Genomic DNA, 23,455 nt, shown 5'->3' with positions numbered 1-23,455 from the left:
GAATTGTCTTAATTGCATAATCTGAAAATTGTGCTTTTAGCTTTATTATTTGAGCCAACAATCTCGCAAATGCCATATTGCGAGTTGATAGTAAGCACACATGTGACCATCTTGTAGATGCATCTACCAAAATCATATAATATCTGAATGGTCCACATGGAGGGTGAATGGGTCCACATATATCACCTTGTATACGTTTCAGAAATGTAGGGGATTCCATCCTAACTTTAATAGCTGATGGTCTAATAATTAATTTGCCTTGAGAACATACAGCACAAGAGAATTCTTTAAATTGAAGAATCTTATGGTTCTTCATTGAATGTCCATGTGAATTCTCAATTATTTTATGCATCATAGTAGAACCAGGATGACTCAACCGGTCATGCCAAGTAATAAAATTATCTTGATTAGTAAACTTTTCATTTATTTTGGCATGCGTTTCAATCTTGCTAATACTTGTGTAGTATAAGCCGGAGGAAAGTGCAGGTAACATTTCAAGCACATATTTCTTACCAGACATTATTGTAGTAATATAAAGATATTCAATCCTTTCATCATTTGTAGTCTCAATATGGTAGCCATTTTGGCGAATATCTTTAAAACTTAATAAGTTTCTTTGAGATTTACTACAATATAGTGCTTCATCAATAGCCAAATTTGTTCCTCCTCGTAGTAATAAATTGGCTCTTCCAGAACCTTCAATTAATTTTGTACTACTGGATATTATATTAATATTGACTTCTTTCATTACCAAATAAGAGAAATATCTCTTATCTCTTAAAATAATGTGTGTTGTAGCACTATCCAGAAGACATTTATCATCTTTATTAATCTTGAGTCTAACTGAAGACCGAAAATTTTTCATATTCTTCATAAAAAAAATCAAAAAGTACATTATAAGAAATATGAAAGACAAACAAAATATATATTAAGAAATACATTAGGAATGTAGAAACTAGCAACACATGATACATTAGGAAAATACACTTAAGAAAAATAAACTAGTTGCAAATATAACAAAATGACAACTTTTATTATAGCTTCATTCCCAGTAAGATGATTAGTTCTTCAGTCAATATCCTCAAAGAAGTCTCCAACTTCTAAATGAGTAATATTTGCTAGGCCTCCAAAATCATCATCTTTATATGCAAGATGTGCCTCAGAATCATATTTGTTTGAGGAACCTGCTTCATCATCATTATTTTGAAAGGTCAAGTATGCCTCCACATTATTTTCTTTCTTTCTAAGGGAGGCTTGATAAAGTTTGACAAAATAATCTGGCGTACGACAAATGCGTGCCCAATGACGTTTCATACCACATCGGTGACACATACTAATTTTACCTTTTGAAGGATTAATTTGAGAACCCTTATTGTTCTCCTGTTTATTTTCACCATAATGACGATAATTGTTTCGTTCCCTGCCACGTCCACGTCTACGACTATGTCCACGACCACGGTAATTATTTTATTTTCTTTCAGACTTATCATATGCTGCTACAATATTCACTTCCGGGAATGATGCTGACCCAGTGGGACGGGCTTCATAATTTTTCATTAATAGAGTATTATTCTGCTCTGCCACAAGTAGGCATGCGATTAACTCAGAATATTTCTTAAAACACTTTTTATGGTATTGCTGTTGTAGTACCACATTTGAAGCGTGAAAAGTAGAAAATATTTTTTCTAATAAGTCCTCATCTGTGATAGTGTCTCCACATAATTTTAATAGAGAACTTACTTTAAAGATAGCCGAATTATACTCACTTACGGTTTTAAAGTCTTGCAACCTTAAATATATCCATTCATACCGAGCTTTCGGTAATACCCTAAGTTTTAGGTGGTCATATCGATCCTTCAAATTAATTCATAACTCAAGTGGATCTTTTACAGTTAAATATTCAGTTTTTAACCCTTCATGTAGATGATGACGAAGGAAAATCATGGCATTCGCTTTATCCTGATTTGATGCTTCATTTTCTTGTATAATAGTATTTCCAAGACCTTTAGCGTCAAGGTGAATTTCAGCATCAAGGACCCATGATAAATAATTCTTCCCGGTAATGTCTAGTGTCACGAATTCAAACTTTGACAAGTTTGACATATTGAAACTAATCACAAAAATAAATGGGTTAGAATAAATAAAAATAATTTTCAATGAAAATATACTTGTAAAAATAAATCAGACAACTAATTAAGAAGTTGATCACTTCAAACATGTAGTATAAAAAGTAACATATAATATATATGTCAAATAAACAAGAATTATGGAGTATATGAATAAACACAAAGAGATATATTTAGTATGGTAAAAGAAAAGTAATTTATTATAAACGTGGATTTGAGGAATAACCATATACGGTGATAAGAGTGAATGTATTCAAATATTACTTTCTACCAATTGTAAAGTAATTTAAACTAGTATGTACAATAATTACTTTGTCACCTTGGTTATCACTGTTTTATTTTTGTAAAATATCTTGGAGATAAGTTTTGCTCTACGCAAGTCCACACCTATTTATTAAATTATTTTTGTTAGTTTAACGCACTTAAGATCTATATCTTATATTTTCTTTAACAATAAGCAAGGTAAGAAAACTTCAGTAACATGATCAACTAAAATAAATGCTTAACAGTATATGAATTTGTTAATAAATAGCATATTGGTGCATATATATTACCATAAACTAAAAGAATATATAGCGATATACCTGAAGGAGAATCGAACACAACTAGGATGTGATTGTGAAAATGAAGGTGACAATCGTGCTGATAACGTGTTATAAATATAACTCAAAATAACAATATCGAACAAGAAAAAACAAGCTAAGAGATATAGAGAGAAAGAGAGGAAGATAGATTCTTATTTCTTCTTCAATTGTGTGTTTTTCCTATCTATTACAAGGCCTTTATATAGGCATGAAAAGTGAATAAAAATATGTTATTGAATATGTCATTAAACATAGAAATATATCAATGAATATGTCATTAAGCATTTGAGAAGACCATGAAGAAAGAATAGACATCCAACATAATTTGATTTCTCTTATAACAACATGTTAGATGTTACAACTTACAACTAATATCCATCTATATTAAAATCCCATACAACTTACAACTAATATCCATCTATATTAAAATCCCATTTCATACCCTCTTGTCTTTAGGAATATTCTATACTTTATCACGTAGACAAAGGCTCCTACGCCCCCCCCACCCCCACCCCCACCCCCCCTTTTGTTTTCTTTTTCCTTTTATTCTTCTTTCCTGTTGAGTTGCCATATCCATATTCAAAGATGATTGCTTACATTATGCAGCAAGCAAAGGGGCAAAGTTGAACGAAATTATGTGCTTTCCTGTCTCTCACGTCCAAACACGAAAGAAGAAAAAATAAGAGTAGTTCCAAATAGAAGGGTGAACGTTTTCTGAAAATGAAAAACTGAGATATTTTATCTTTTGAATTTCTAAACGAGGACTAATAAAAAATCAATTTGTCTTTTAGTTGCACCTTTGTATAAATACTTTTTCTTTAAAACCTTTTTTTATTATTTATTTTTGTTGACCCACACTTATTTTATCTGTTTTTCGATTTTAACCATCGTATCTGCACCAATATTAGTTATACAAACCAAGAAGTGTTTTATGTTAACCTTGATTAAATATATAAAGAGTACTACCAAAAAAAAGAAAGAGATTAAACAGTTAATGGGGCAAAATTGCACAAAGCCCACTGGAAAAAATCAGAACTGCAGTCAGCAAATATTACTCCCTTTGACTTCATTTGAATCGAGTGTGTTTAATTTGTGTCTAGATATCTTATTACTTATATATTTATGTGGTTATAAAAATTTAATAGTAAATTATTTTTTAAAATATAGAATTTTCTCATTCTTCACAAAATAAAATAAAGAGAATAAACTTGTTCTATTGGATTTGTTAAATACATACAACACCACAATAAACTTGTTCACTAGACTCTGTTTCAAAATTCTTTCAAATTTTGCCCTATATTAAAGTTATGATTCCCTATTCAATAAAATAACACTAAGCGCAATAAAATAACACCACAATTCTGTCTGAACACACATACACACAAACATGGAGTAAACTCAAACCATAACACACCAAATACAATTTCTTTTTAATATTTACAACTAATAAAAATCTTCTCTGTCAATGTCGTTATTATTAAAATCGATCTTCCTTCATCTTTCACTACAAAACAACTCATTTTCCCAAATATTAAAACATCACTTTTGACGCTCTCTCCGCCAAGGGCGGAGGTAAAGTTTTCACTGCAATTCGGCTTGGACCAGTATTTTTGATCTAAATTTTATATTTTAATTTTTTTATTTAATATATACTATGGATTAAAATTTCTAATCTAACACCTTCAAATTCTAAGCTCCTGTTTGACCATAAATTTTGATTACTTATTTTTTTAAAAAAAATTCAAATATTACTTGTGCATGAAATATTTGAATTGTTTTTCAAGTTCCTCAAACACAGATTAGAGCAGTTTTTGGGTAAAAATATTTCTTCCACTCACAAAATTTTAATTTTTTTTCCAAATAAAATAAATATTTAAACACAATTTTAACTTATAAAATTATTTTTCTAACACCTCTTTAAAAATTCATATGTTCAAACGCAAGCTTTATGCTCCCAACCCCCATTCCACACGCCAACCCATCCCATCCCACCCCATTCCATCAGGGTAATGTACAGAGAGAAAAGAGCAAAATACAAAAGAGACACCAACTCATTTGCCACTCTATCCCCCTAATATAAAAACCCTAATTTCCCTCTTTTATTCCCCTTTTTACAACTCTCTATTCCCACCCCCTCCCCCACCACCCACCTCTCCAAAGAACACACACTCTCTCTCTTCTGAGCTTTCTTGAATTTCCATGGTGCTCTCTCCATAGTCCACATTAAACCCTTCTGATTTTTACCCTTTTTCAGACTTTCCTTTTTCATCTCAATGCCTCATTCTTAGTACTTAACTTCACTCACATTATGACTCTCTCTCAATCTCTCTCTCTACTCCTCTTGTTACTTCTGTTTTATCTCAACGCCTCTTCTGCTTCAGAAGACGAAGTTCGATCACTTCTGGAGTTCAAAAAGGGCATAAAAGACGACCCATTAGGCAAAATCTTCAACACATGGAGCCAAACGGGTCTCGGGTCAGATCCATCAACATGCCCAAAGTCATTCCATGGCGTCGTTTGTGACACCAACTCAAATTCAGTTATCTCCATTGCACTTGACGGGCTTGGATTAGTGGGTGACTTGAAGTTCTCAACTCTAAATGGGCTAAAACAGCTCAAAAATCTCAGTCTTTCGGGTAACTCTTTCACGGGTCGGGTTGTACCCGCTTTAGGTTCTATGTCCACTCTTCAACATTTGGATCTGTCTGGTAACCAGTTTTATGGGCCAATCCCGGCCAGAATTAACGAGCTTTGGAGTTTGAATTACCTCAATTTGAGTAACAATAATTTTACAGGGGGTTACCCGAGTGGAATTAGTAGTCTTCAGCAGCTGAGAGTAGTGGATTTGCATAACAATGGACTTTGGGGTGATATTGAGGAGTTGTTTTATGAGTTGAGGTATACTGAGCATCTTGATTTGAGTAATAACTCGTTTTTTGGGTCGTTTTCGAATATGGGACCGGATAATGTATCTGCATTGGCTGCAACGGTTCAGCTCATGAATTTGAGTCATAATAACTTGGGTGGTGGTTTCTTTAGGGTAGATTTGTTGCAGAGATTTGTGAATTTGAGAGTTTTGGATTTGGGGAATAATGCTTTAATGGGAGAGCTTCCGGCTTTCGGGTTGTTGCCTAATTTGAGGGTCCTAAGACTTGGGAATAATCAGCTTTTCGGGTCGATTCCTGAGGAGCTTTTGCAAGGGATGGTTCCATTGGAAGAACTGGATCTTAGTGGAAATGGATTTTCAGGTTATTTGCATTTCTTAGATCAGTATATTTTGTTGTTGAATGATCTAAATTAAATATAACTTTTATTTGTATATTGTTGTTATGCATGCCTTAAACTTCAAGGCTTTTAAATTTTGGTGGTGGACTTGAATTGGAAACTTTCTTGTGTTTTACAAAATTGAAACTTTACAGTTGTGAATGCCAAAACTTGTTCTTTTTGTTTACTCGTCAATGTAATTAGTTTTCTTGCGTGAGTAGTGTTTGGCTATCCATATCGCAGAAAATAAAAATCTGTCTTTCGGCCTATGCCATATATAAAAATGCGTTTTTTGGGAGAATTTAGAACAACTTTTTACTGCCTGTCTTTGTGTTTGCCTCAACAGATCTTGCCTATCGTGGATTTGGTAGAGGAGTTTTGAATTGCAAAGCATGTTAAATAGGACTTACTTTTTATTCTTGACGAAAAGTAGTCAAGTAAAGAGGTTTACTAATTGGTTTAGTAAAATTAATAGAAGCCCCTAATGGAATAGTTGCATGACTGTATCACTTAGTAGCCATAATACAGTCTTTTTTGTGATGGTATAATTTCATGCTGTATAGCTCAAAGTTCATGGCAAGCTTTGCTGGAGCGATATTTCTTCTTTATCTTGAAAACTTGAAAAAATGGAATTTCTCTCTGCTTTCAATATCGTATGTTATAGCACAATATTGGCACCTGAAATGAATGACATTTATTTCATTAGCGATTTATTTGTCCTTAATATGTTCATTTTTCTCTGTACTTATCCTTTGTTACACTGTCTAGAGGCTCCCCATTCCTCCAGTGTAGCATTCTTGCCGCTCATTAGGATGTTTTTTTGGGGGGGGGGGGGGGAATTGATGTGAATTCTTTCTGTCAGAATCATACTGCATTATTATTAAACGAGTACTTAAATTAGTGGAAAAAAATCGGTGAGATTTGATAGGGGAAAAGAAGAAGAGCAGATGTACCTTGATGACCCTCTGAAGAGAGGTTTGTTCTGTTCCGTGAGAAACAGAAAAGAGGGTTCACAGTTTCATGTTCTTTTAGTTACACTTGGATATCTTTCATCATAGGGGCCAAATCATGGTTCCTTTTAGAGCCTAAACGTGAGGATTCTCTGTGCAGAAATTGAATGGTGCGGTTGACTGATGAAAGATATTTAATTCTTCTCATTCCTGTATTTATTCTTTGAGGAATTGACTCTTAGATTAGCTAGATAGTTATGTACTTGTCTCACTGATTTTCTTTTGCTTTATTTTGTTTTATGCTATATAGTTTTTCTATAATATTCTTTAGACAGAATAGTGTACTTTGACTTCCGCTGAAAGTTAAATTGGATGTTTAATAGCAATGCACACGGTCCTATCTAATATCACCCATTTCCTTTTGGACTCGAAACTTCTCCTAAAGTGATGGTTAAAGTTTAATATTTCGTTTCGACACATGCAGGTTCAATTCCGAAAGTCAATTCAACAACTTTGAGTGTTCTAAATATTTCATCAAACCACCTGTTAGGTTCACTCCCATCATCTGTGGGAAATTGTGCAGTTGTGGATTTGAGCAGAAATATGCTAGATGATAACATTTCAGTTATTGAGAGCTGGGGAGGCAATCTGGAAACTATTGATTTGAGTTCAAACAGGTTGACTGGAATTATTCCCAATATAACCTCTCAGTTTCAACGTTTGACTTCTCTTAATTTCGGAAACAATTCTCTCGAGGGAAACTTACCTCCATCACTGGGCACCTACCCAAGACTGGTTACACTTGATCTCAGCACCAATAAACTTGGTGGACCTATTCCACCTACATTGTTCACTTCAATGACATTGATGAACCTAAATATGTCCGGAAATCAGTTGTCAGGATTAATTCCTATTGAAGGCTCTCATAGTAGCGAATTACTTCTTCAACCAACATACCCGGCACTAGAGTCTCTTGATCTTTCAGAAAACTCATTGACAGGTAATTTGTCTTCTGGCATTGGCAATCTTGGGAGGCTTCAAGTGCTAAATCTTGCTAAGAATCAGTTATCAGGCATGCTGCCTAGCGAATTGGGTAAACTTAGAAGTTTGGAATTCCTTGATGTATCTAAAAACAACTTTACGGGTAGAATCCCTGAAAATCTTTCATCGAATTTGAGGGCGTTTAATGTGTCTTACAATGATCTAAGTGGTACAGTCCCTATTAGCTTGAAAAACTTTTCTGATAGTTCATTTCATCCTGGAAACTCACTCTTGATCTTCCCGAGCAATTGGCCACATAATAATCATGGCGTTCCTGATCAAAGTAGTCCGCGCCATCACAGCTCGAAATCCAGTATCAAAGTGGCAATTATTGTTGCCTCAGTTGGAGCTTTTTTGATAATTGCCTTCGTTCTCTTCGCTTACCGTCGAGCTCAGGCCCAAGATTCCCGCTTGCGAAGTGGATTTAATGGCCAATCCGCTGGAAGAGATGTTAAACTTGGAAGGTTCAATCGGCCTGCTATTTTCAAGTTCCATGGCTCCTCAGAGCCGCCCCCAGCTTCGTTGAGTTTCTCTAATGATCACTTGCTCACATCAAACTCAAGATCGCTGTCTGGGCAAATTGAGTCTGGTACAGAAATTGTTGAGCATGTTTTTCCAGAGGGAGTAACTGCAGGTTCAGCAACTTCGCACACCGTAGGTAATCATCCGGCAACATCTGGCCGGAGATCCTCGCCAGGCTCTCCAATAGCTTCCTCCCCTCGTTTTATTGACACAATTGAACAGCCGGTGACATTGGATGTCTATTCACCTGATCGATTGGCTGGGGAATTGTTCTTCCTGGATGGTTCACTGTCATTTACTGCTGAGGAGTTATCTCGTGCGCCTGCTGAAGTTCTGGGTAGAAGTAGCCACGGCACATTGTATAAAGCTACTCTAAATAGTGGGCACGTTCTTACTGTCAAGTGGTTGCGGGTGGGGTTAGTAAAAAACAAGAAAGAATTTGCAAAGGAAGTTAAAAAGATTGGATCTGTCAGGCATCCAAATGCTGTTCCTTTACGGGCATATTACTGGGGTCCTCGGGAACAAGAGAGGCTCATTTTAGCAGACTACATAGCAGGAGATAGCTTGGCATTGCATCTTTATGGTAAGATTTATTTATGAATAACTTGAACACTGATTGTCCATGTTCATTTTCGCTTGGCTACTGTTATTAAAAAGTTTTCTTTTGGTGATCTGGTGGGTGATTATTGTGTATTGGGATCAATGTCTGCTATCCTTGGCATAGATAGTTTCTAAAGCAGCAGAGCTTATTTCTAGTGATGGTTTTCTTATTGCTGCGTTCTCTTGTTTTTTTGTGGGATCATAGTGATAAAATGTGGAGAGGATAAATTTCGGCTGCAAGTTGGCTTGGCCTCTTGCAACTGTGCTGCCTTTACATTTCTTATTATGAAGATAGTGATTAGATCTTACTTAGATATGTGGTCTCTTTTGATTGAATACGGTGTAGAATCGTTGATCAAAATGAAAAAAGAAAAACAAAAGAAGAGTGCATTTGTAGAATGTGAATATTCTTTACAAATTATGTTTGTTTGACCGTATGCAAAGATCTTTTTGCTTCATCTGAGAACATTCAAGAATTCCAGAAAGGTGCAAGAGCTCTTTGGTTCACTAATTGACATACTCCGACGACCATACATCGAAAGCCCATCAAATTAGGGAATAGACCTATTCTACCATCTAGTTAAAATGCCCTAGAATGTTGTAGTAATTGCTGGGCATTTCGCTTAGTTCCCTTTTATGTCTTCTGGAATCATTCATTAATCAATGATGAATAAACTTTATAAATCTGGAAAGTATAGCTTTGTCATAGCATCATTAAAATTCGTGGATGACAATGACTGATTGACTTGTACAAGTGTTTGCTGGGAATTTGTTTTTAATCCTTTTTATTTTTTAACATTTTCACAGTTTAATTTTTAGTGAATGTCTACTCTTTACAGAGACAACCCCTCGGAGGTACTCCCCGTTATCCTTCAACCAGAGGTTGAAAGTCGCTGTCGAAGTTGCTCGGTGTTTGGCATACCTGCATGAGAGAAGCCTGCCTCATGGAGACTTGAAGCCGACTAATATAATCTTGGTTGGTGCTGATTACAGTGCCCGCCTCACTGATTATGGTCTCCACCGCTTGATGACTCCAGCAGGGATTGCAGAACAGATATTGAACCTAGGGGCTCTTGGATACCGTGCTCCCGAACTTGCTACTGCAACGAAACCTATCCCATCATTTAAGGCTGATGTATACGCTCTTGGCGTGATTCTAATGGAATTGCTCACAAGAAGAAGCGCTGGTGACATAATCTCGGGGCAATCGGGTGCAGTTGACTTAACAGATTGGGTTCGGTTGTGTGATCAAGAAGGTAGAGGAATGGACTGTATTGATAGAGACATTGCAGGAGGAGAAGAACACTGCAAAGCAATGGATGATCTGCTTGCTGTGTCATTAAGGTGTATTCTTCCAGTAAATGAAAGGCCTAACATCAGACAAGTTGTTGAAAATTTATGTTCCATATCTGTGTGAAATTTTTGTACATGTGTCTTGGTTTCAATTCTTTTTTTTACTTTCTCTTTTTGCCTTTCATTAATTTTTCTCCTATTGGTTGCCTTCTGATGTTGGTCAATCCTTACATATTCCCATTTTCTTTCCTCCCCCCCTTCAATTTTTGTGTAAAGGGATGATCAATCCATTAATTGATTGATTGACATTTTTCTCAAATTAGAAAGGATTGCAATTATTTATGTCTTAATTGTCTTAATTTTCATAGCTGCAGTTTTGATTCTCAGTTTTCTTTCTCCGACTTATGTACCTAAGGGAAAAAGAATTGAAAATGGTTTATTTATTGAGTTTTGTAGACATATAACAAAACTCAGAATTATAGTTGAAAGATGTTTAAGAGTGAGGTTGTCACGTTAACTTAAAATAAATTATCGTTAGTGATTTTCGTTTTCGGTCAAATAATCGTTATAGATTTAGAAATAAGTAAAAAGTATTATCTTTGTTTTTTTTTATACTAAAAAGACTCTTAAGCATTAGTATTTTCTATTTCTCTATGGGATAAGTGTGTACTTGTAGAGCTTCTATAATTAATATTCTCTGTTCCACGAAAACATCATAATGGTTAAATTAGAATATATATTTTCAATATTATCTGCTACAGCGTATATATATGTATTTATTATTCTAGATCACCACAATTTAAAGATACGACAAAGTGCACATTCTTAAAGGTTGAAAACCATGTTAAGATTCTTTATCGCATTTATGTGTATTTTGTCACACTATTGGGATGTTTGGACCCATTAGAAGCTTAGAATGAAGGGGAGAGGACCCCATATACTTCCAAAAATTTATTGTGCAACAATGGTGGAGTTATTATTATTACTGTAGAAAAACATGGACTTTGCATTGTATTGTCGTTAGAATTTAATTTGTATAGATTAATAATGTATATAATTTTATATTGTTCATGTATTTTAACATGTTATAATATATTGTTTGTCTTAAATTTTAAGTAATTAATATCACGTATTATGAACAATCACATATAATTAATTTTGATAATGTAAAAATACTTTACGATATTGTGTATTGAAATCAAACTCTTATTAATTATAACATGTTCTTAAAAATACTAACAAAAGAATTGATTGGATGAAATATTTTCGGAAAGAGAGTCCAGATATTAAGATATTTGACATGCTTTTTCTACTCAATATTAAAAGTTAAATTTAATACAACTATATCTTCATCAGAGAATCGCTAAATGTGCATTTATTGTAATTGCTGAGTAAGTATCTCTTTGTAATATATGTATATTTCAAAATGAAGGAATATTTTAGTCTTATAAATGTCTATCTTATAAATGTCAATTCTTTAGTATTAGGGAGTATAACTAAAGTTAATCCTTCATACAATTGCTGGCCAATAAACTTTTGAAAGAGATCGTGAGAGGCGGGCGAAAGAAGAGAAAGAGACCAAAGTGTAATTAAAACAATTTATGTGATGGCTCTTGGGTTTTTAAGTTTTTTTTTTTTGAACAATTTAAAAAGTCACTGTAGGCATATAAATTTTATTAGAATTAAATCTGTAAAATAATTTGGACTATATTTTAAATTCAAGATATATTAGTTCAAATAAATTTATTGGGCTAATATAATTGGATTAGTTATATAAGTGTAATATATATTGATTAAATAAATAAGTCTTAATTCATTGGGCTAGTCCATTTAGTTGGCTACAAATGATGGCCCACTTCATTAAGCCCAAAATGTCTTCTTCCTTGAAGCCTAGTTTGGTGCCACGTGTCAAATGACATGGCACGCCAAGTCAAACGGAAGAGCCAATAGGATCGTGCCACGTGTCAAAACGACAAGGCATGCCAAGTCAAATTAAAGGGCCAATGAAACCGCGCCACGTATGCAAGTGACATGTTCTGGCCAACCAAATGTGGCCTTGTCACACTTCAATTTGATTGGTCGGAGAGAGTTTGTTCTTATCATAACTCTTCCCTCCCACAACTATAAATAAGAGTCTTCATAACCTATAAAAAGGACCAGAAGTTATAACAAGAAGCAAGAGAGAGTTCGTGGATCAAACGCTGCAGATTTCTCTAAAAGCTACAAGCATTCAAGTGTTCTAAGGATTAAAATATCAAGACGAAGATTCAAGAACACGCTGTAAGCCCTTGGATTAAAAATACGTCAAGGTCAAGATCAGGCCTCAAGCACTTGGATTAAAATAAAATAAAATTCAAGATTAAGCTCGAAGGCTCTTTTATTTACTGTTGAAAGGTAGAATCAGAGGATTCATAGAGATTGTAACACTCATATTATTTGAAATAAAATACTACGATTGTTGCAATATTTTTCGGTCTTGATTTTATTTTCTCGATGCAAATTTATTGTCTACAAATTCTGGCACACCCAGTGGGACAATCTCTACCTCTCATCTCAACTTTTCAATCACCAAAGTTTAAGAACATAGAAATGACTTCAAAGAAAATCAATTCTAGATCAACTTCCATCAAGGCTGCTAATTCCAGGTTCTACGCTGATGCAGAAAGCATCCTCGATGTTACCTTTGAAAGCTTTGGACTAACTACAAGGAGCAAGGCAAGCTCTTTAGGACAACAATCACTCCAAGTGCCGTCCGCATCAACCCTTGTTTTCGGATCTTCATCCTCAAAAGGAGTAGGATCTTCCACAAATGCACCCGAAGGAGGAAGTGATGTTGCCGAAAAGATTAAGAAAACTCTTGCTCTGCTTGACCTCTCCGAATCCAAGAACTCTGTTGTGAAGGAAAATGATGATGCTTCAAGTGATGGATCCTCTCCACTTACACCGCAGAACGTGAACCAATCAAGGATCAATCTATGTGACAATCCATGCTACTCCCCATCATCCACAACAATCATGCAAGCCATGATGAGAAACACATCATCAGTGGAGGAGCAGTTGGCAAACTTGACGGAAGCAATCGCTGACTTGACCAAGTACATGCAAAATCAAGATGCTAGAATTGACAAGCTAACAGACAGGGTGGGAATCTTGATAGAAGAAGAATCCACCCATACACCTGGCAAGCTCCTAGAGGTTCCAAAGAGTAATTTCCCCCCAAGATAAGTAGCATCCGCTAAGGCTATCCCTGTCTCATCTAAAGGGATAATTCCAATCGATCAACTGAAGGAGTTCATTGAAAGAACTATTAAAAACAAGTATGAAGTTGCTACCAAGTCCTCTCTTACATACGCAAAGCCGTATACTGTGAGGATCGATATGTTGAAGATGCCTGCTGGCTATCAACCTCCAAAGTTTCAACAGTTTAATGGAAAAGGCAATCCAAAGCAACACGTGGCATACTTCATTAAGACATGCAACAACGCTGGGACTTATGGAGATTACCTCGTCAAGCAGTTTGTCCGCTCGCTAAAAGGAAATGCTCTTTTGATTGGTATACAGACCTCGATGCGGGATCTATTGATAGCTAGGATCAACCTGAGCAAGATTTCCTCAATCGCTTTTATAGCACAAGGCGCACTATGAGCATGGTGGAACTTACAAATGCTTGTCAATGGAAGGGTGAACCAGTTATCGACTTTATCAATCGTTGGAGGAATTCAAGCCTCAACTGCAAAGACAGACTTAGTGAAGCTTCTGACATAGAGATATGCATCCAAGGCATGCATTGGGGGCTGCACTACATCTTGCAAGGTATCAAGCCTAGCACATTCGAAGAACTTGCAACTCATGCCCATGACATGGAATTAAGCATGGCCTTCGCTGAAAATGAAAGGCTGCCCATCTATGAGCCTCGCAAGGGGAACGACAAGCAAGAAGTCAGAAAATGGAGCAAGTTCATACCCAAGTCTGAAAGCAAAGAAGCTATGAATGTGAATACATCACTTGCAAAGTTCACGACGAAGGTGTCACGACCCAATTCCTCTTATAGGCCATGATGGCGCCCAACGTCGTCGCCAGGCAAGCTAACTGTGAACTAGCCATGTATTTATTCCTTTTAATAATTTTAAAATAGTTGATTTTTATTTATTAAGTAAATAAAAAATGGAAAATTTAATAAAGTAAAGCGTAAACTAATAAAAGAGCAAATATGATGAAATAATTACTCAAAAGCTATAAAGTGTCTACTAGCATGTTCCAAAGACCTAGTGTCACAAGTGTATGAGCAACTAGTAGAATATACAAAATACCTATGCTATTGTTTGAAATAGAATAGATAGAAAGTAAATACAAAAGAGAGACTGCGGGTGCTGCAGAACGGACTCAGAGAGCAGCTCACCACTATGCCTCAGGATAACGGGGCTGCGCGCCTGAATGGACACCAGATGCACCTGCCTCATATCCTACATGATAAGTGTAGAAGTGTAGCGTCAGTACATAAACAACATGTACCCAATAAGTATCCAGTCTAACCTCGAAGAAGTAGTGACGAGGGGTCGACATCGAGACTTACTACAAGCCAATAATAAGATACAGAAATTCTAAATAGGCACAGAGTACAAGAATAATAATAATAACACAATAACCAACAATGAATAAATAATTCTTTAACTAATAGTCAATTCAACAGTCTCCATTTGACACATGCTAACTCCAACAATTTCAGGCCATTAAATAAATTATAACTTCTCAAGCCATAAAATAATATCAAGTGAAATTGGGCTCCGAGTATTATCACACACTATTTATGCCGAGGTCGTACAACCCGATCCAAAATACTGTGTGCACTGCTAAGGGTCGAACGACACGAACCATAGATGCATCTAATACAGACCCCGGAACCCCGTTCGAGCATACCAATAAGTTTTTAAACATAATACGAACCTGCTCGAACTCTCGAAACACAAAAAACAACATCAAAACTAAGAATCACCCCACAACCAAATCGAATTAACTTATGAACTTCAAGTTCTTCCAACTTACTCCGAACGCGTCGAATCATACTTAAACTACTCGGAATGACACCAAATTTTGCGTGCAAGTCACAAATCACTATACGGAACTATTCCCAGGCTCCGAATGCCAAACGGACCTCAATAACACCAAATCCTACTTCAAACCAAATTTAAAGAACTTGAAAATCTTCAATGCGCCAACTCTCAATATTAAGTGCTGAAACGCTCCCGGGTCATCCGAAACCCGATCCGAACACATGCCCAAGTCCAAAATCGTCATACGAACCTATTGGGACCATCAAATCCTGGCTTCGAGGTCGTTTACTCAAAACATTGACTCAAGTCAAACTTAACTAATGTAAGCCAATATTAAGGAACTAAGTGTTCCGATTTCAACCCGAACCCTTCCAAACCCTAACTAACCATCCCCGCAAGTCATAAAACAATAACGGCACATACAAGGAGTATTAATTAGAGGAACGGGGATCTAGAAAGCCAAACAACCGGTCGGGTCGTTACATTCTCAACCTCTTAAACAAACGTTCATCCTCGAACAGGTCTAGAATTATACCTGGAATGCCGAATAGGTGTGGATATCTGCTCCGCATGTCCTCCTCAGTCTCCCAAGTCGCGTCCTCAATCTTTATCTTAGAAATCTTCTTGGACCTCAACTAGCGAACCTGCCTGTCAACAATGGCAACTGGCTCTCATAACCTAGGCTCTCATCTAACTGGACCGTGTTGTATTCTAACACATGCGACCTGACGGCATTATACTTCCGGAGCATAGACACATGGAAAACCGAATGAACCCCCGATAGACCGGGAGGCAAATCAAGCTCATAAGCAACCTCCCCAACTTGTCTCAACACCTCAAATAGACCTATAAACCTTGGGCTCAAATTTCCCTTCTTCCCGAACCTCATGATTCCCTTCATCGGCGAGATTTTCAAGAGAACCTTCTCCCCCACCATAAATGATAAGTCACACAGCTTTGGATCCGCGTAACTCTTCTGTGCTAAGTCGCTCCTGAATCAACTTCACTTTCTCCAATTATTAAATCAGTACCATATAACCTAGCCTCACCGGGATCAAACCATCCGATGGGCGAATGACATCGCCGACCATAAAAGCCTCAAATGGAGCCATCTCAATGCTGGACTGATAACTTTTGTTATAAGAAAACTTGGCCAAAGGAAAGAGTCGATTCCACTGCCCTCCAAAGTCAATCACACATGCTCTGAGCATATCCTCCAAGATATGAACCATCTGCTCTGACTGACCGTCGGTCTGCAGATGAAAGGCTGTGCTGAGCTCTACCCAAATCCCCAACTCACTTTGTACTGCCCTCGAGAAATGCAAAGTAAACTGAGGGCCTCTATCTGATATGATGGAAACAGGCACACCACACAACCGAACAATCTCCTGAATGTAAATCTTGGCCAATCTCTCTAAAGAATACGTAGTCACAACCGGAATGAAGTGTGCCGACTTGGTCAACCTGTCGATAATGACCCAAACCGCATCGAACTTCCTCAAAGTACGTTGCAGCCCAACTACGAAGTCTATAGTGGTGCGCTCCTATTTCCACTCAGGTATAACCATCTGCTGGAGTAGGCCACCTGGCCTTTGATGCTCATACTTAACCTGCTGGAAATTTAGGCACCTCACTACATACTCAACTATGTCCTTCTTCATTCGGCACCACCAATAGTGCTGGCTCAGGTCGCGATACATCTTCGTAGTCCCTGGATGAATAGAATACCGAGAACTAGGACTAGGTCTATATCAGGTATAACCGATAGCCCGAACCGATAAAATGCTATTGGGTTATCGATATCTGGTTATTGGGTAAATAATTTGATAACAGTTTAATGTTATTTGACTATTGGGTTATCGGTTCAGGTCTCGGTTTGCCCAATTTATTAACGGTTTAACCGATAACCAAATAAGCGTTAACAAAATTATAATTTTACCTACTAAGTATATAAAGCCACTTTATGGCTTCATTCTCTCATTCTCTCCGTTCTCTCAACCGTTACTCTTCATCTTTAGGCCTTAATCCTCAGAGTAAGTTTTAAACTTTTCTGAATTTCTCATCTTAATTCTTCAGTTAAGATTTTTAGTTTTAAACTTTAAAGAATTGATTATTCAAATTTTTAGTTTTTCTATTTGTTTCTTTTGTTGCACTTATTCTTTAGTATATATAAGATTAGGATTTTATTATTTTCCTGTGAATTATGTCCGCCCGTAGTGAGATGGTTAGTAAGATTAGATTGTTGAATGTCTTATTCCTTACTCCTGCTAACTTATAACTTTGAAAATTGAGATCATTCATTGAGATTTTCAAATGCAAAGAAAGTTTTCTTTTCTAAAAAAGATATTTAATCCCTCTTTTTTAAGTGCAAAAATTCAGTTTCTTTCTCTTAACAGTATGATCATGATTTCTAATAAAAAACATTGAAATTTTTGGATATGTTTTATTCTTATCGGGTAAACCGATAACCGAATCGATAAGGACCGATAACTGACTAACCGATACCCGAAAATCGATATCTTATTGGTTCGGTTATCGGTTTAGCATAATTATAAACCGATAATCGATATGCCGAACCGATAATATTCACAACCGAACCGAACCGACCGATGCCCACCCCTACCGAGAACTGTGTGCCTCCTCTAAAATCTTCTCCCTCAAGCCATCAACATTAGGAACACATAGGTGATCCTGGAGCCGCAGAACACCATCCTCACCGATAATAAACTCCTTGGCACCACCATGTAGTACCGTCTCTCTGAGAACCAACAAGTGCGGATCGTTGAACTGACGAGGGTTAAGTGGTGCTCCGTCTGGGGGCATAGGTCAGTTTGTGAGGGGTCAGTCTAGCAGGCCCACATATCCAGCACCGCCGCCTTCTCGGGGTGCTCCAGTGCAGCCCTATTTTAGCGCCATTCCAGAGAGCTCCTACCGCCCGCCAGCTATTCAGGGTTCCTCTAATGGGTATTCAGGCCATCAAGGTCAAACTTCAGGTCAGCAGTCCACCATTCCGAGGGGTTGTTTCAAGTGTGGGGATCTTGGCCACATGAAGAGGTTTTGTCCCAGACTTCGAGGCAAGCCAGTACAGCAGGATCATCAGCCTATGATCATCAATCCAGCTGCTGCACCACCGGCCGCTCAGAGGCGGAGGGCAGGTGGGTAGGGCCATCCTAGAGGTGGCCAGTCAGGTGGCACTCCAGCTAGGTTCTATGCTTTTCTAGCCAAACCAGATGTAGTAGCCTCATATGCCGTGATTACATGTATTATTTCTGTCTGCGGTAGGGATGCTTCGGTACTATTTGATCCAGGGTCTACATATTCATATGTTTCATCTCTGTTTGCTCATTTTTTGGGTGTTCCTCGCGAGTCCTTGGGTACTCCTGTATATTTGTCCACGCCAGTGGGAGATTCTATTGTTGTGGATCGCATCTACCGATTCTATTGCTCGATATGACCGACTTTGAGGTCATCCTGGGCATGGACTGACTGTCTCTATATCATTCCATCCTTGATTGCCATGCCATGACTGTTACCTTGGTGATTCCGCAATTGCCTATATTGGAGTAGAAGTGTTCATTTGTCAGTGCATCTAGTCGGGTTATCTCTTTTCATGGTCGAGAAGGGTTTTTTGTCTTATCTAGATTATGTTCAGGATACTACTACAGAGAATCCGACGATTGATTCAGTGCTCGTGGTCCGGGAGTTCTCTGATGTGTTTTCTTCTAATCTACCAAGCATACCACCATATCGTGATATCGATCTCTGTATTGATTTGGCTCCAGGTACCCAGCCTATCTCTATTCCACTGTACCGCATGGCTCCGAAAGAGTTGAAGCAGTTTAAAGAACATCTTTAGGAGTTGCTAGCAAAGGGGTTCGTCAGACTGAGTGTGTCGCCTTGGGGTGCACCGATGTTATTCGCGAAGAAGAAAGATGGGACTATGCGGATGTGCATTGATTACCGCCAGTTGAACAAAGTTATCATTAAGAATAAGTACCCGTTGCCGCGTATTGATGATTTGTTTGACCAGTTGCAGGATGCCAGGGTGTTCTCTAAGATCGACTTGAGATCAGGGTATTATCAGTTGAAGATTCATGATTCGGATGTTCCGAAGATGGCTTTCCGGACTAGATATGGCCATTATGAGTTTCTAGTGATGTCCTTTGGCTTGACTAACACCTCAGTGGCATTTATGGATTTGATGAATTGGGTGTTCATGCTATATATTGGCTCGTTTGTCATTGTCTTCATTGATGACATATTGATCTACTCGCATAGCATGGAGGAGCACGAGCAGTATTTGAGAGTGGTGCTTCAGACCATGCAGGAACAGAAGCTATATGTTAAGTTCTCCAAGTGTGAGTTCTAGTTAGATTCTATGGCATTCTTGGGGCATATTGTATCAGGCGAGGGGATTAAGGTAGATCTCAGGAAGATCGAGGTAGTTCAGAGTTGGCCTCGTCCTACCACAGCGACTGAGATCAAGAGCTTCTTGGGGTTAGCAAGTTATTATCGCCTGTTTGTGGAGGGCTTCTCATCTATTGCAGCACCGTTTACTAGATTGACCCAGAAGGGTGATCCGTTCTGGTGGTCCGATGATTGCGAGGCAAGCTTTCAGAAGTTCAAGACAGCTTTGACTATGGCACCAGTTCTAATGTTGCCTTCCGGATCAGGGATGTATATTGTGTATTGCGATGCTTCACACATTAAAATCGGTTGTGTATTGATGCAGGAGGGGCGAGTTATTGCATATGCTTCATGTCAGCTGAAGCCCCACGAGAAGAATTACCCCGTGCACGATTTGGAGTTGGCCGCGATAGTTCATGCTCTCAAGATCTGGCGGTATAATCTTTTTGGGGTGTCTTGTGAGGTTTACACCGATCATCGCAGCTTACAGCATTTGTTCAAGCAGAGGGATCTCAATTTGAGGTAGCATAGGTGGCTTGAGCTACTAAAGGACTATGATATTACCATCCTTTATCATCCGGGTAAGGCGAATATGGTTGCAGATGCCTTGAGCAGAAAGGCTGAGAGTATGGGTAGTTTGGCATTCATTTCAGCTAAGGAGAGGCCATTGGCTTGGGACATTCAGTCCTTGGCTAACAGAATTATGAGGTTGGATATTCCAGAGCCCAACCGAGTTTTTGCATGTGTCGTCACTCCGTCTTCATTATTCGAGCAGATTAAGGCTGAGTCCGTAGTATGGTTGAGTATCGAGCTTTTACAGCAGATTATGAAATGGAGCTTGGAGTACTCTGCGTTATCTTGCGGTTATGGTGTAGCATTAGAAGAACGGAAGAAAATAACTTCGGATTCATAAAAGAAGTATCAGAATGAGTGTACCAGTTGAAGATGTAAAAGTGTGCACAAGGAGGAGTATGAGATGATTCGTGAGTTTAGAAACAGCATGGTCTCGTGAAATAAGGTAACTCGGGATGAGTGCGGATTTGAGTTATTGATGTAATGAATGGAGCTATTATTATTTCTAAGGCAAGTTGAGAATAAACTGAGAAAAAGACGGGTCGGCTAACAATGGTTGAATCGGCATGGTAGTGGCAATGATCAGTTCCTTCAGCGTAGAGTTATGCATGTAATTTGTGGCGGTACGTGCGAGGCTTGACGCCCGCCGTAATTGATTTTATTTGGAGGAATTCAAGTATTATGGCATGTTATGTGTAGAGGGATCCAGGAAGAGTTATGGTGGTTTAGACCACTACTTGAGGCCGGTATTTTCTGCAGATATGGGAATTCAGTCACGTGTTGCAATGGTTCTCTTGAAACGAGTTAAGTAGAAGGTTGCTAAATAGTGAAGTTTTTACCCTATTAGTGGTTCGGGAGTTATGATGGAATTCTTGTACTCCTACGTATTTGCGTGATTAAGTGCATTAAGTAGCATGGGATTCGAAAGTTGAGGATTTAAGATTTTGGTTTGGTGTTGACAAGGATGTAATAAGCCCGGACGAGCAGAAAAGGGAGTTAGAGGTTTAAAGCAAGCTGGTATTGTCTTCAGTGTCACCTGAGATCAGTGTTATGTGTAAGAGGCTTTGTGTATTGATTTGCGGATCCTTGATTCTCCTTACAATATTAGTATGGTCGATGGTATGGATGTGCAGACTTGTTATCTGTTACGGAAGGTCGTGGGAGCGTATTCGACGAGAGAATTGTATAAGTTTGACAAGTAGTCACCTAATTGATTAAATATTTAACAACCAAGTATGAAGATTGTGGCGATATCGCTAATTCGAGAATTTATGCCTGGAGGGCGCTCGGTTCATTTGGTTGTGGAATGTGGAAGTTTGTTCCGGTTATGATGACTGTTCTTGTTTGTTGTGGGAAAAAGGGATATTATGGATCCTTGAAAGGTTATTATCCTAGTACGGTGCGATCAGAATCGGCTTGAGGTATGTGGATGGATTTAAATATGAATACGGGCTCTATATCAGGCCGGATGTGTTCATTTCAGCATAAAAGCTCCCTATGGAGGAGTATTCAGACGTTGGATGTCGTTTCACTGTCGGTTATTTCATGTAATACTATATTGTGTCATGTGAGTTGTGAAACGACTTGATAAATTTCTTATGTGTTGAGGTTCCACGTAGCGATGGTGTTATATGAGCAGGATGTCTCTCGAGATTCATATCATATATCGCACCTTAGTTGTGCTTGGGTTTTGTAGCGTATGGCGCTGTCGGTCCTTCCAGGGATAGTATTACGTATTTAGCGTGCTTGTGTCCAATATTCGGATATTTTGTAGTAATGAGCATTCTAGCTCGGTAAGTATTTCCTTATAGATTCTTTTTGTGCGGATCAGGTGGCACGCCGCCACGGGTATGTTGTTTGGATCGGGTTGCACGCCGCAACAGTGTGATGTTGAGTACAGTCCCCTATATTCTATTTTGTGTGTTTTGTGTCCCATTTTCTGAGGAAGGTTCATGATACCTTTTCAGTTGTATAATTAGTCACTTGGGTTGAGTAATCCTTTCCAGAGTCCGTCTTTCCTTATGTATCGCAATCGAGTCCATAGCTTATTAGCTCATTGTGGCGTCATATGAGGCTTTTTGCCGTGTCAGAAGTGGCTTATTGCTTGGACAACTTATACTAGGGTGAGACGAGATTATTGGACCTGGGATCAGTATGATCAGATTTTGTTTTATGAAACATATTAAAGAGCAAATATCGTTATTTTGTTCATAATGAGGCAATGGTTCTTGTCAGAAGGAGAAACTCAATAATTTGTTGACTCGACATTTGGTTATGAATTTATACACATTTCTTCCATCGTGGAAGCATTTCAAGAGTTGGAACAGGACTTATATGTATCATGAGGTATGTTGTGAACATCAGATTTGTGGAATTTTGGCTATTGTTATTGAAGGATGTTATTATAGTCATGTGAATGATGCGGTGCATGGTCTAAATTCAACAAAGGTATGCAATCCTGTATTGGTGTATCGTGTAGTGATTGATACGGTGTTCATAGGTTGGAAACAGGCATGGTGGAGAATTCATGATGTTAGAATTGGGCTTTAAGGCTTATTTGCCTAAATAAAGGGGAGAATCTTCAAATTGGCTTGAGTTAATGTGCTCAACTGGGTGTGGTAGCACGGGTAGGTGCACGAGGTGTTAAACAGTGATTTTGGATAACTTCGGAACACTCCTTAGCACATTCGAGGACGAACGTATATTTAAGTGGGAGAGAATGTAACGACCCAACCGGTCGTTTTGACTTTTAGAACCCCGTTCCCCTAAATAAAACTCCCTATATGTGCTTATAATAAATTATGACTTGCGGGGATGGTTGGTTCGGGATTTAGTCCGAAAGTGTTGATTTATGTTCCTAAAACTAATGAAAGTGTGCAAATTGCAGGAATGTTAGAGATTTGGACTCTAATGAAGAAATCTAACTCAAAAAGGAGTGCTCCGGCTCATAAGGCAAGAAAGGGCGCAACAGATCAAAAGTGCGGTCCGCAGAAGTATTTCTGCGGCCACAGAAGAAAGCGCGGACCGCAGAATTCTCTCTGCGG

General features: G+C 38.0%; 1 protein-coding gene across 1 annotated transcript; it reads left to right on the top strand.

Annotated features, from left to right (window-relative positions):
- Positions 1-4,775: 4,775 nt before the first annotated feature.
- Positions 4,776-10,722, top strand: LOC107798672 (putative inactive receptor kinase At5g10020). The gene is made up of 3 exons (XM_016621691.2): positions 4,776-5,958; positions 7,409-9,070; positions 9,927-10,722. Exons 1-3 carry the CDS (start codon positions 5,019-5,021, stop codon positions 10,502-10,504), a joined length of 3,180 nt encoding a protein of 1,059 aa, XP_016477177.1. The 5' UTR covers positions 4,776-5,018; the 3' UTR covers positions 10,505-10,722.
- Positions 10,723-23,455: the final 12,733 nt, after the last annotated feature.

The sequence above is a fragment of the Nicotiana tabacum genome, chromosome 13 (assembly GCF_000715075.1).
Source record: "Nicotiana tabacum cultivar K326 chromosome 13, ASM71507v2, whole genome shotgun sequence".
Taxonomy (NCBI): Eukaryota; Viridiplantae; Streptophyta; class Magnoliopsida; order Solanales; family Solanaceae; genus Nicotiana; species Nicotiana tabacum.
Note: the sequence above shows the minus strand (reverse complement) of the source record. Positions and strands in the feature narration are given on the sequence as shown.